The following is a 14990-nucleotide window of genomic DNA, read 5'->3' as shown; positions in this document are numbered from 1 at the left end:
CTTTGCTATATTTCTTTGACAGGAGAAGAATAGGAAAACAAACTCTATACTGAAATGAGAGGAAGTGTAATGGTTGTTTTGATCTTGCTAGTTGCAACTTCCAAAGAAGAAAATAAGTAAGCAGCGATAGTAAAAAGAAACAAGGGCGCCTTTGATGGCAGGTATGGATTCTGTCTTTTACAAGGTGATATTCTTTTAAATTTCAAAAGAATCTTGCAGGTGTCTGACATAGTTTTGAACAACCATGTGTTGTGACAAGCTTTATTTCCCAATAAATGCAACCAGGAATGGAGAAATCTCATTTTCCTTGCTTTTATATCTTTTTTTTCTTGCTCCTTCACAAAATGAGAAATCCAATCTAAATGAACATCAGTCATATGCTGTGAGCATCAGAAACTCTCAATGACTGGGTAAATTAGCTAAAGTGCCTTCAGCAACTCTGTTTCAATATAATGTTGCATAGCTGCGCTGTGAAATAGTCTAATAGGGGTTTTCTGTTTCTTTGTCACCATGGGGCGTAAAGAAGCATGGAGGTGATTTTTGAGGAAAATAGTCCACACTAATACCCCCCTTAAGTTAATGTGATTAACAGTGCAGTCGTTTGCAGTTTAGTTTGGAGTAACACAACATAAGATTACGCTCTGAGCATCTCATGTAGTTTGACCGTTACATTAGAGACTAATCGGTAAAGGATAAAACTCCCTGACCTGGATGGCCCAGTCTAGCTCCATCTCATCATCAGATCTCGGAAGCTAAGCAGGGGTCAGCCTTGGTAAGTATTTGGATAGGAGACCACCAAGGAATTCCAGGGTCTCTATGCAGAGGAAGGTAGTGGGAAACCACCTTTGAATGCCTCTGGCCTCGAAAACCCTACGGGGGCACCATAAGTCAGCTGTGACTTGAGGGCACTTTACACACACACAAAAAATAAAACCGACATGATGCTGGAGACTTGCGATCAGATCTCTTTGCATTAACTCCGTGGTTCCCAAATTTTTCGGGCCACTGTCCCCTTGGTTCCACAAACTCAACCCCAGCGCCCCCTACCCTATCCTGTAAAAAGCATTATTCAAAATAGGGGTTTGCATGACACACTAAAGAAGATAATAACAATAAAATTTCAAAACAATAACAATTAATTGTACATCTATTAAATTAAAACTTTTTAGTTGAAATTTATTCAACAAAACTGATGAACTTGATCCAGCGGTACCAGCTCTTCAAAGTCTGGAAAAAAATTCTGATAGTTTCCACCAAATTTGCCATCATGGTGCCATAGCTTGATCTATTGTAAAGTAGTGAAACACAGTTGAAGGAGCCCACCTCTAGCGCCCCCCTGCTCCCTCTCACCTCTTAGTTCCCCCCTAGATAATCCCACTGCCCCCCAGGGGTGGTACTGCCCACTTTGGGAACCACTGCATTAACTGAAAAGCAGCCCCAGGGAAACAATTTGAATGAAATAGCAGTGCTGGGGCCAGGGTTGAACCATTTCCCCCAGGCCGTTGCCTCTAATGAAATGACCCCCAACACCACATGCCATTAGATCTACTGAGAAACAAAGATCTTTAAGTGAACATCAAATCACTGGATCGTTGGCATCACATCCTTTTACATCTTAATATAGTGGTCAAGGCCTGTTTCCTAAACATGGTTACTTTTTATGGGAAGCATGGAGGTACTGGAAACGTTTTGCTGAGCATTTGCTTTTCCGTCCCCGTCCCTTATACGGATTGGGTGTGGTCGGGGGCATGAGCCCAGGGCTTGCATCCGGTGCCTTGAGAAGAGCCAGCCCTTGGCTCCTAGACCAACCCAAAAAACATTTTGTTGTTTAATTTGTTCATTGGTTCATATTGTATTCATTTGCTATTGTGAGACTCTTTGGGTCCTTTTTGGGAGAAAAGAAGAATATGGATACAGGTAGAGTATCTTTTATCCGGACATTTTATTTCTGGACTGATCCGAAAACTGATCCCTTCGAGCCGGCATGCAGGCAGGTCCGTGCTGCCTGTTTTCAATGTTTCTTCTCACCTAAAAAAATAAAATACAGTGCACACTGCATCGTAAGTGGAGGCTGAAAGCCTACCATTGTTAGTTTGTTGTTTGTTGTTAACAGCTGATACAGGTATTCTGGTGAGATAGTTATATCTTTCTGATGGTCCAATGTACACAAAATTATTAAAAATATTGTTTAAAAATTACATTCAGGCTATGTGTATAAAGTGTGTATAAAACATAAATGAATTCAGGTCCCATCCCCGAGATATCTCATTATGTATATGCAAAAATTCCAAAATATTCCAGTATATGGAAAGATCTGAAATAAGAATCACTTCTGGTCCCAACAGTCTGGATAAGGGATACTCAACCTGTATTTAAATAGAAAGAAACTGGTGTAACTGCTTCATGCCCCAAATATATGTTTTATCCATGTATTGTAAGCAGTGTGTTCCTCTAAAATATGCAGTATATGTTCATCTAAAATATGTAGATTCCCTGTCTGGTAACCACTTTTGCCCTGGCAAGGCTGCCAATCCAGTAGTCATCTGGGGTATTCATTAATGCAGTTATGACAAGCAAAACAGCTGAACATTCCTTTGTTGCAACAAATCTAACAGAATTTTTATGTATACATAATAATAATGATTATGGCTCAACTTCTTATGAAATAGAAGGGAAGGAAACTTGTAGAGGAAATATACCCTGGGGGGTGGGGGGATTTATATTGCCCCATGGTACTTTTAATGTGTGAGATACTTGGGATAAAGAAAAACTATATGTTCTAGAAACACAAAGGATTGTTCTGTCTGAAATGCGTGGGTGGATGGATAGAATTTACTTGTTGAAAGGGTTTGTTTTTTTTAAAAAGTCTCTGTGGGGTTGTGTGGATTGCTGCCACATGCTTTTCATATATTCCAAATTTCTGCCATAGCAGATCCCACTAGCTGCAACCACAGGCTTTTGTTTTCTGCTCCTTCCCTCCTCTTTCCTCCCTATGACCCTAAGCAATTTGTATCCAAGCCAGGAGAAGTCAGAAAATGAGGAGGATGTGCTGCAAACTAGGCCTACACTACAGAATTCCACTCCAGGGCCTTTCCTGTAGCCCATCGCTGCCAATCAGCAAGAGATAATGTAGTGCCCCATTATGTGAGGACATAGGCCATTTATGCATGGGAGGTTTTGCCTTGGATTTGCCCTTCTCTAGATGCACATTTTCCCCATCCGAATTTTCATAACTCAAAAATAACCCACCCACCCCCCATTCAGAGTTTTGAGAATCTGGATGGGAAATAACATGGGAGCCAGCGTGGTGTAGTGGTTAAGAGCAGTGGTTTGGAGCAGTGGAGTCTGATCTGGAGAACCGGGTTTGATTCCCCACTCCTCCACATGAGCGGCGGAGGCTAATCTGGTGAACTGGATTTGTTTCCCCACTCCTACACACAAAGCCAGCTGGGTGACTTTGGACAAGTCACTCTCTCTCAGCCCACCTACCTCACAGGGTGTCTGTTGTGGGGAGGGGAAGGGATGGGGATTGTATGCCAGTTTGAGTCTCCCTTAAGTGGTAGAGAAAGTCGGCATATAAAAACCAACTCTTCTTCTGCTTCTGCTTCATCTAGAGAGTGGCAAATCCTAGGCAAAACCTCCCATGCATAAATGGCCATACAGAGACCGCAAAGTTTCTTGCTAGATCTGTAGTCCAGACTTGTCAGGGGTAGAGTTGCCGGCACGAAGCTGGCCATCAACAGTAAACTCACTGTGTAGGGGAGGAGCCTCACCGGCAGCATGGTGACATTGCAGGCAACACACTGATGTCACTTATGGCGTGACTGGAAGTGATGTCAGTGGGTTGGGATGATGACAGTCCTATCCCCATCCCCGGCTGAGAAAGAAAGGCCTACTGGGAGTGGGAGATTTCTTGCCTACAGCAAACAAATGGGAATCCTAGTCAAAGGTGTTTTTTAAATACTTCCCTAAATGCACTGTCACACTGCCTAGTACACTGTTAAGGATTTGTTTCCAGTATTGGAACTTAATTTTGTATTAAAACACATCACACATCATAAATACTTCAGTGAGGCCAAGAGGGGTAAAACAGAATGTAGCTCACAGAATGCTCCTATAAAATCATCAGAAAATTTGCCCAAGGCTGGCAACCAGCAGGAGAATTGTTGTTGGGAGGGGGGCATTGTGATGTTGCTGGTGGCATGGTGATGTAACTTCCATCATGACCTAGAAGTGATGTCATCACATGGGGCAACACTCTAGCATTTGCCCAAAACTCTGTGGTTTAAACCTGCAGAGACTTTTTAAAAAACCTCTGTGGTTTAACCATAGAGTTTGGGGTGAATGCTAGAGTCTTACCCCATTTGATGACATCACTTCTAGATCATGATGAAGCATTGCCTGATGTTACAGCATCGGCATAATATTGATTCCCCCCCCCCCCATTTCTACCACCATTTTTCACTGCTACTCGGGGCAGGCTTAGCCAGTGAGGGAAAGGAGATTTTCCAATGAAGTGGGAGACTTGGCCTCCTAGGTCGAAAACGTATAGCCGTTTAGTCCTGCTGTTCTCCTGCAAATATAGTGAATCTCCCTACTCTACACGCATGGCTGTCTGCAGCCTGCGGGATCAACCCTACCCCTTCCGTAACTTCCCCAGGTTTTCCTGTTCCTGTTTTTTTGCGATTTTAAAACAAAGCCTCGCAAGAGCCGTGAGTGCTTGCCGGTGCATTTCAGCACCCGGGTCGACTCCCCACTGGGAGTCTTGGTGGCAGCGGCAGCAGCAACTTTCTGCCCCCCACACCCCCACGTTTCTCTCTCTCCCTCCCCCTCTCCCATCCGCAGCACGACGGGCAGCTTTTGGGAGCCACGGAGCAGGGAGGCTAGCGGGAAGCTGTCTGGACACTGCTCCGGCCTCCCAGCCCTCTTGCGGGTTTGTGTGCCTGCTCTGCACCTACTGAGTGGGCCCTCTTCCTCCTTGCCGCCTTTGGACAGTCTCCAACCTGCAGGGCACACAGACCTTGGCTGGAAGTCCCCTGCGGGCACCGAATCATGCGCAGCCAGGGTCCTGGCCTCCCTCCGGGGCCATGTCTCCTCTCCAGGCTGGGACGCATCGCCCACCCTCTGGGATCTCTGGGCTGGGACTGTTCCCGGAGAATCCCACCGCGTCCTCCATGGGGCTGCTCAGGATTCCCAGTAGGGCGGCAGCCCTCACAGCTCTGAGCTAATGTGGAAACAAGGGGGGAGAGGGCAGGAGAGCAAGAGAGACTCTGGCCGGGCACTGGGCAAGTGGCGGACTCGCAGAAGAAACAGTCTGCTCCGTTAAGGCATGGCCGTTTTGTCTGGCAATTCTCTCGGACATTGCCATGTGTTAGGATTTTGGATCATGGGATAGAAAAGTGTGAGACATTAAAGGGAGAATTGCCAGACAAAATGGACATGCGTTAATAGCCCTAGTCTGAGTCAAGTGGCCCCTGAGGCACTGACAGAGTTGCTGGGGTTTGGCTTGCTTCTAGGATTTTATAGTCTCTTTGACTGCCTTGGGCCTCTATCAGATTGTGTTGGGTCCAACACCTTGAAGAGGTCACATATTGGATTAATTTTTTTGCACTGAGCAATAGAGGGATGGCCTGGTTTCAGGATTAGAGATTCAACCTGAAGCATGGTCTGACCACTACCTTCTTAAAGCCAAAGTAAATGTAGCTCCAACACCCCGCATGAGAGGGAGTCTGGTTAAAATGGCCCGCCTACGGAGGGTCATGTGTCCTCTCCACCTGAGGGAGCCTGGTGATGCCCTGATATGTTACCAGCTCTGTTTAGGTTCAACTTCTTTCCAATGTGTCTGGCTAAGTACAGAGCTCATGTTTTGAAGAACTGGGATCTGTTGAGTTTGACATCCAAACTTCTAAGCCCAGACACATCTGTTAGGACTTCTGCTTCCTTTGTCCAGAATTGTAGCTCTTCTCATAACGTGCTGTTTAATATTGACTTTTTGCACACTCTGATAAGATACTTTGGGCAGAACGCTAAGTACCGTTCAGGCCCATGCAACAAATTGGTCTTCCTCGGCATTGTACATGAGGTTTCTTGAGATTGCTAGCAGCACCATCCATAAGTTTCATCGTGGTCCTTAAAAATGCTTAGCCTCTTAGTAATTATCAAACATTATCTTTGAGCTCCAGAGAACAAAGCTTACTGATTTGAAACCCCAGCACAGGTGAGTACAAATTGTACAGCTTACAGCTAACGTTGTGTTAGCTCATTCAAATTCTGCTGTAGAAGCAGCTAAGAGCATAGCAAAATCCCATTAAAATTATTCATTGAAGTGTGTTTAATTTGGGGAGTTGGAGAATCCTTAATAGAAAAGGGGGAATTGATCATAATAGATGGTAATGGGGGAAACAATTTTTGCAATTAATTTGATTAGAAAGACCTTTGGGATTATGAATGGCATGCTTAACTTTATAGTATTAATCTGAATTAGTGAGCGGGATAGGATTCACTCAGATTTATTTCTTAGAGCACAGTAGGATGTCCTGAATTAATAAAAAAGTAGTGTAGTTTAACATTGGACTTGATTTTTTAGTATGTACAGTTTCAATTCTGAGTATTCTAGTGCTCAGGGCAATTCCTGTATTTAGATGGCACATGGAATGTACTAATTTCATTTAGAAAGTGGTGCAGCATCATAAAATTAAATTTATGGGGTTAATTATCAAGGTTGTAATTACAGGAGAATCCAGAATTATATATCATGCTCCTTCCACCAGGCTATTAGGTACACCAATCAATTTCCAGTACCAGATGTTAGACTCGAGAGCAGGAAGCTTTCTTATCTATCCACCAGGATGAAGTGAGTGAGAAGGGCCATTACATTTATTTTCAAGTGGGGTTGTGTGAACCTATGGAACACTTTGCGAAGAGACAAAAAGTAATTTGCAAACATAATGAATTGCAAAATGCGAATTGCTTTTTCTTTCTGGCAGTATGTCAGTAAAGGCGTAAATATTTTTAATGAATTAAAATGCTTTTAAGTCAGCTAATTGGTTCAGTATAACAGTAGACAATAAATGCCTTGTCTTAAGCCTAGCAAATTAAAGTTTGGCTTCCCAGTGCAACTCAAGTTAGTTGCAATTAAGTCCCATTGAAACTAATGGAACAAATGAGTTATGACTAGCTCAAGTCTTATATGTGATAGAAGGGCTACGGCTCAGTGGTAGAGCATCTGCTCGACATGCAGAAGGTCTCAGGTTCAATCCCCAGCATCTCCAGTTAAAGGGACTAGGCAAGTAGGTGATGTGAAAGACCTCAGCCTGAGACCCTGGATAGCTGCTGCTGGTCTGAGTAGACAATACTCACTTTTATGGACCAAGGATAGGATTTAGTATAAGGCCGCTTCATGTGTTCATGTGATATATGACCCCATCCTAAGCAAGTTTATTCCAAAGAAAGTCCTGTTGAGTTCAGTGGTTTGTTAAGGACTGCAGCCTTTAGCTAAACTTTCACTAAATAAGGTCCTCAAGTATACAAAACACACCCAATACAGTTACGTATAAAAGTTTCCACATCTGCACGCCAACTCCTTAGAATGTAACATTAACATGTAGGAACTATGACCTAAATGGAAGTCATTATGGTATTCAAAGGGTTATACGTTCAGGGGCCAGCACTCAGATTTTTCTAGAGTAAGCCACAAGGACAATACAGTTCTGCTCTACCTTTAAAACAATTGAAACCGTCCCTGAAATAGGAGAATTCAGACTCTCAATGCATATTTTTATCCCTAAAGAAAAGCATAAGATGTTCTAGCTGGCGTTGGGAGAAGCTACTTTTATGGCCCAGATGCCTTCCTTTGTTGCCCACAAATAAATGCATTCACTGACACAAAGCACAACTGTTGCAAAAATATTAGCATGCAGATGCTCTGGTGTTTTGTTAATGCATTTAATTAAATACAATGTCTCCATTGTTCTTTTTCCTCCCCCCACAATGAATGTGTATTATGGCATAGAATCCAGCCAGTGTTCATGAATAAAATTCCTTATATTGCTTCTGTTGCCCTGGAAATCTTTCTGCCGGCATTGAGCTCTGATTTAGTCCCCATCCAAAAGTCACCATATACCCAATCCTTCAAAAATTGCAAAGTATTTTAATTTCCTCTACAATTTTAAACCTCCCCAGTCAAGAGTCAGCAAAAAATGCTGAAGTCAAGGAAAATAGCAGAAAAACCGTCAGTAACCATAACCACTTGCCTAAGAAGTCCTTAACAAGTCGTTGTCACTGTGAAGAAAAATTAGCCTCCCTTTCCCTCTAAAGCTTATTCCAAAATTAAGATCACCAGCTATTTTCTGATCAAACTCTGCCTTTAACAGCTGTATGGAAGGCAGAAATTCTGGATTTTCACCTGTTATGCAGGTTGGTACAGTCATGCTAGAAAGAGAATTCAAAAACGGTAGACCAATGCAGTCTTGCTGGGAAACATCTCAGTCCTTCGAAGCAGGCAAACATCTCTAGGCATCTGTTGTTTCAGGTAGGAGAGCTCTATCAGTGACTACATGCAACATGTTCCTCTATGAGATGTTGCTGGGAGATTGAATTGATCTGGCTTGCTTAAAAAAAACATGGCTAGAAGGAAATGATGTGGTGTGTCTGTCCCAACTAACACCCCCTAGGTTTGCTATCCTCCACCAATCCCATAGAACTGGCAGAGGAGGAGGTGTGGCTATTATCTTAAGTCATTCAACTTCTGCATGCTTCCAGTGCAATTATTACATTGGCTGTATGCTCCTTATGCTAGGGACTAAAGACAAATTAGGCATTCTTCATCTACCAGCCACCTAGTTCCCCAGTGGGCAAGGCTGACCCCTAGGGACGACTCTTGCCCCTGAGGCATAAACCAACCCCCTGGTTTATTATGGAACTGGGTGACCTGAAGAGGGCGAGAGATATCAAGAACAACACCGGCAACAAACCTGTACCAAATCAGATAGATTACGCTATAGAGCCCATTGGAAGTCCTATGAAGCAGCAGTGATGGCGGCAAAGAAATGTTATTACTTTGCTACTATAGCATCAGCTAGCTCACAACCATCCCAGTTCTTCAAGGTAGCTCAGCAATTGCTGACACCAAAATCTGAGCTTTTATTGTCTCAGGAAGTGACAATTACCTGTGATACTTTTGCCAAGTTTTTTGCTGTTAAAATATTGAGAATACGCTCTGACCTGGACATCAGTTGTAACATAAGCACACCAGTAGACAGGACTAATACACAACCTGGTCTATTCATTGATCATTTTGCTCCAGTTTCCATGTGGATGTCAACACGATGGAGGTAGTGAAGGCCACTACTTGCTCTCTGGATCCTTGCCCATCCTGGCTGCTAAAATTATGTAAGGACCACATTAACAGACCCTTAGTATCTATTATAAATCAGTCACTAACTCAGGACACCTTCCCTCATCCACTCAAAGAGGTGGTTATCTGTCCGCTACTTAAAAAACCATTCCTACAGAAAAATGATGTGGCCAATTATCGCCCAGTCTCTTAGCTGCCTTGGCAAAGTGATTGAAAGAGCAGCAGCAAACCAACTCCAGGTCCTCTTGGATGACTCATCTACTCTAGACCCTTTTTAGTCTGGCTTCAGGCCCAGCTATGGGGCAGAAATGGCTCTGCTAGCTTTAGTGTCTCAGTGTAGACAAAGGCCATGCTTCCTTGTTGTGCTTGGTGGACTTCTCTGCAGATTTTGATACAGTAGATCATACCATCTTGTTGACCTTCTGGGGCAACAGAAAACAACTCAGCACCATCCTCTATATAACAGCCCTTCAAGTACTTGAAGATGGTTATCATATCACCTCTCAGTCTTCTACTCTTCAGGCTAAACATACCCAGCTCCTTCAACCTTTCCTCATAGGACTTGGTCTCCAGACCCCTCACCATCTTTGTTGCCCTCCTCTGGAAACGTGCTAGCTTTGGGTATATTGTTGTCTCTTCCTGCACCTCCCACCTGTACTTTTTAGAGTGCCTCCTGAACCTTTTGAAGCTGGTGATGCTGTCCTGACAACTTCTGGCACTAAGCACCACTGTAAGTTTGAAGAAGCAGAACTCCACACACTTGGTGTTCATAGACGGCAGCAAGGTTGGGGCCCAAAGCAGGTATCAACTCTTGATAGGCCACATCAAGAAGGAGTACTGACAAGCTACATTTTAAAAATCCACATTGTTACAGGATTTATCCGGTATTCTGTTTTAACTGTGTAAAAAGTAGTTACCAAGTTCTCCGGTTTTATTAATTAATTAATTAATTTTGTGCTTTCTAGCCCGCCCGCCCTGTCCAAAGCCAGCTCAGGGCGGGTTACATCATTTAAAATTATACCAGCAATAATAAAACGTACAACAATAAAACCCAACTGAAACAAACAAAATCCTAGATGGCACAACAATCCAAACATATTGGCCAAGCAACCAGGCAGGCATCCCCTCAAGATGATCTTATATACACATAGGAGGGGGGAGAGTAGGGAGGCCAGCAGTTGTAATATCCGCGGCTGTCCTCAACTGTAGTCCTGGTGGAAAAGCTCTGTCTTACAGGCCCTGTGGAACCCCTTAACGCCCCACAGGGCCCTGGTGTCATCAGACAAAGCATTCCACCAGGCTGGAGCCAGGGCCAAAAAAGCCCTGGCTCTTGTCGAGGACAGCTGCAAACTCTTAGGGCTGGGATCCACCAGAAGATTATTAGCAGATGATCTTAATGCTCTTTGGGGGGCGGGGTATACCAGGAGAGATGGTCCCAAAGATATCTAGTTGAGTTAATTTATGTGAATGGGAGCTCTGGTTACAACTTGAAGGGAAGTCATGTTTTGTTAAAGCCCTACTCTATCAAAAAAAGAGGAAGACTTTTCACTATGCAGTAAGGTCTAAACTCCATGCCTCATTGCAGGGTGTCAAAATAAAAGTAGTTTACAGTGCAGTCTTGTGCCGAGTTATTCAAGTTTTAAATGCACTGAAATCAATGGTCTTAGACTGGAGTAACTGCACAAGCGACTTGAAGAAGTCGTATAATACTTAGGCTCATTTTACAGAAATGAACCCGATGCTTGCAATTCTTTCATTTTAAGAACATTATGGTATAGCTGTGTTTTTTGTTTCTAAAGTTAATGGGTTGGATCCAACCAGCTTTTCTGCTGGTGAAAAAAAGGAGAGAGGGGTCCTCTTTGGCCACCCAAAAAGTCTCTTCTGAGAATCATGGGACCTGCATGTACCAAAGCCATGTGGGACAAGGGCTGTAGTACTGAGGTTGATTGGGCAAGACCGAATGAAAAAGCTGGCTGGATCCAATCCATTGACCCATTTAAAAACAGATTTCTTATCATCTGGAGACTTCTGTTCCCTACATATTTTCTCTCTGTTTGAATATCTGAAAATGTCTAAATTGCAGCCTATGTGTTAAGTTCACCAATTCTGTTATTGCTTGTTCATATATATTGTGGTGCAAGAACGTGGGACTAATTCAGTGTATCTCCACTTGAACTGGGCTAGAATAGGCTTCCAGCTTCAGCCCTTGGCACCATAGAAGGTACATACTTCAGAGTATTCTGCCTTTTCTCTGCAGTTAACTGAGAGTTGCCTGCTGATGTTGAATAGGAGTATTGAGGGATGCAAGGAGACATTTTGTGGCTTTAAAAAAAACTCTCTTCAGATGCAGGTTTGAGTCAAAGGCCTGCTCAAATGTAGCTGTACATCTCCTGATTCCTCATTGTATGATTTTTCAGCAAGTCGGGTGCTGTCGAACAAATGAAATTACACGTTTGTTAGGAAAATATAACTTGGACTGGATTGATGTTGGGAAAGAAATGCTGTGGAGCGGTATGGTTCAGCTCTGCAAGAAACACTGACTATGAATTGTTTATCTCAGTAAGACTTACAAGCCCCTTGACAAGTCCTGCAGTGTTTTTAAGACAGAGCAGGTAATTTTTGTAAAGGTTTCTTGTGTCTCTAGAGTGAGTTAGAACCAAACCAAAATGGATCCTACGCATCTAACGGGTCCCTTTCAAATGGGCTCTTTAAACCCACTTTGGGTTCTCAAAGCAAACAGGTTTTGTTAAGGTTTCACACACCTAAAGGATAAAGCACAACAACAAAAAGCATCAAAACAGGTTTTGGGAAACCCAGATCAAACCTTCATTAACTGTGAGAGGACAGCATTGTATCCTTAAAATGTGTGAAACCTTTAAAAAATTTCAACAAACAGCCGTGTTAGTCATTCTGTAGCAGTAGAAAAGAGCAAAAGTCCAGTAGCACCTTTAAGACTAATAAAATTTCTGGCAGGGTATGAGCTTTCGTGAGTCACGAAGTGAGCTGTGACTCTCAAAAGCTCATACCCTGCCAGAAATTTTTAGTCTTTAAGGTGCTACTGGTCTCTTGCTCTTTTCTACTTAAAAAAAATCTGTTTGCATTCAGAAATCAAAGTGGATTAAAGAGCCCTTATGAAGGGACCTGTACTCTCTCATCATCACCATCTGCTATCACCAGAAACAGCAAGAAAAAGTGGTTAGTGAAAAGAATCATCTAACTAGAAGTTCTGCAAAATGGTCTTGTCCTGAAACTTAACAGAGCTGAATTTAGAGGATTTGTTTAAAGGCTTCTGAGTCCAAATTATTGATTATGAATCATTGCTTCACCTTGTTAGTACCTAAAGAACATTTCCTACATTTCCAATACAGTTTTCAGCTGAGAACAGCCCGCCGTCTCCTCTGTGAGCTACATTCATTCTGGTAAAATGTACCAGGGCTGGTAGAAGGCAGCTCTGTCGCAACTGTACATAATCTACAGACTTTGTGTGAAGCCACTAACTCAAGGCGAGGGGGAAGAAAGCAGCATTGTTCTGGTGTTCTGTTTTTCACAGGCCCGTATTCATATCTCATCCTTGTTGTTCGCAGGAGAGGCAGATGTGAACCAGAACAATGGGACCTCCACGAAGCACACAGCGGTGACAGACTCCAAGAGCACAGCGGACCCAAAGAATGCCTGGAAGGAGACCAACCCAGCTGACACGACTGGTCGCCCCCATTTGGTCCGCCTCTTTTCCCGAGATGCCCCAGGGAGAGAGGACAACACCTTCAAAGACCGGCCCTCCGAATCAGATGAGCTACAGACCATTCAGGAAGACAGTGCAGCAGCTTCTGAGAATTCGGATTTGATGGCTTCACAGAAGCGCTCCTCTTTCCGGCACGGATCCAAGCTTGCAACCGCAAGCACCATAGACCATGCTAGACATGGATCCCCGAGAAGATACAGGGAACCAGGTCTACTTGACTCACTGGGCAGATTCTTTGGAGGTGACAGACATGTCCCCAGGAGGGGCAAGGTGAGCTCAGAGGAAAGGAGAACAGAATAGCAGCAGTGCAGGCGAGAATTGTGAAAGGAAGGGTGGGAGAAAAATCAAGCAAACTGCATAACTTCCATAGGGCGAGAGTTGACTTAGCCATCTGGATGGGATTGTTGATTTCTAAAATGGTGGTAGGCTTTCTGACAACCTTTTAAAAAAATCTATTCTACAAAAGAGCGTTCTTACGAAAACTCCCCCTCAAATTGACCGGAACTTTTAATTGCCCCGACCTTCTTGCAGCTGGAAAAGTGGGAACATTGTTAAGTCTGGCTACGGCAAGACTGTGTAGAAATTGTCTGTTGTTACCTTAAGTTTTAAGTAGCACAGTAGTCGAGATGGGGAAAGTTTCAGTCTTCTTCTGAATCTTTCCCATGGGTGATATTGTCCCTGTGATGTTTCTTAAAATCTGTTTGGGGAAGAGCCCTCAGAAAAGACAATTGTGTATGGCAACCCTGTGACAGCTTGATGGAAACTGACTTTTCTAGCCTTGTGTTTATTTCTGTGCTTGCTGGTTGGTGTTCCATGTTGTCAGGCTGCGTTGTGTCCATTGACGTGGCCTTGAGACTAATAAGGGGCCAAGTCCTTGTGTGTTTTTTTCTTTTTATAATGAGAAAATCAAAATGAGGGAGATTGGGGACAGGGTGGCAAGATTGGAACAGCTTTGTATTACGTGTACGAAATTGTACTTTTTGATTGCTAAACGTTCTGCGATTTAATATAAGAAACTGCTCATTGGAAATGTTTGGGATGTCTGTAGCAAAAAAGTAGTTCCAGTATGTAAAAAACAATATGTTGTCTTGTTCAGATGAAAAGCAGAGAAAAGCATGATGAAGATACTGATATTCCTAGAAAAACATCTGTTTCTTCAACTGCAGTTTTCTACTTTAATGTTTTATGTCATATTAATGTTTTCTAAAACTATTTGGCTCCTGGCTGTTACATTTTGTATTTTATATGTACCTTTTTGATCTGGCAAATCCTTTTGAAGTTTTGAAGACTTTGCTGCAAGGAAGAAAAACATTTTTGGCAAGTGCTGATTGCACTTGATTTCTTCTCTTCACTGTTAAGCAAAGTTCACACCTGTCAGGGATGACGTTCTAGCATTTGACAATCTCTCCCTGTAGTGAAATATCTTTTGATGCGCTGAGGCACTTAGCCCCTAATTATAGGTTTCTTATTGTCGGAGGTGTCTGCTTTGGTTTCAGAAGCTTTTAATCAAACTGTAAGACATCCCAAAGCTAACCTTTGAACACATGAACGCATGAAGCTGCCTTATACTGAATCAGACCCTTGGTCAACCAAAGTCAGTATTGTCTACTCAGACTGGCAGCAGCTCTCCAGGGTCTCAGGCACAGAAAGGTCTATTCACATCACCTACTTGCCAAGTCCCTTTAACTGGAGATGCCGGGGATTGAACCTGGGACCTTCTGCATGCCAAGCAGATGCTCTACAACTTGAGCCACAGCCCCTCCTTTACGTTCTTTAATTGTGATCAAAGACTATGAGGTGTAGCATCCTTGTGAAGAGCTGCTTTGACTGGTACTGCTGATAAGCCAGGCTGGACTGCAGTCACCAGAGGAACCCTGCACTCTCTTTTTTGCG

General features: G+C 43.3%; 1 protein-coding gene across 1 annotated transcript in view; it reads left to right on the top strand.

Moving 5' to 3' along the window:
- MBP (myelin basic protein) overlaps window positions 1-14990 on the top strand; it is a 115771-nt gene that overhangs the window by 60225 nt on the left and 40556 nt on the right. Inside the window, exon 3 of the mRNA XM_056854523.1 lies at window positions 12940-13367. Within this exon, the coding sequence (XP_056710501.1) occupies window positions 12940-13367 (428 nt within the window). The remainder of the gene's footprint in view (window positions 1-12939; window positions 13368-14990) is intronic.

The sequence above is a fragment of the Euleptes europaea genome, chromosome 8, assembly GCF_029931775.1.
Source record: "Euleptes europaea isolate rEulEur1 chromosome 8, rEulEur1.hap1, whole genome shotgun sequence".
Taxonomy (NCBI): Eukaryota; Metazoa; Chordata; class Lepidosauria; order Squamata; family Sphaerodactylidae; genus Euleptes; species Euleptes europaea.
This window is presented reverse-complemented; position numbering and strand designations above follow the sequence as displayed.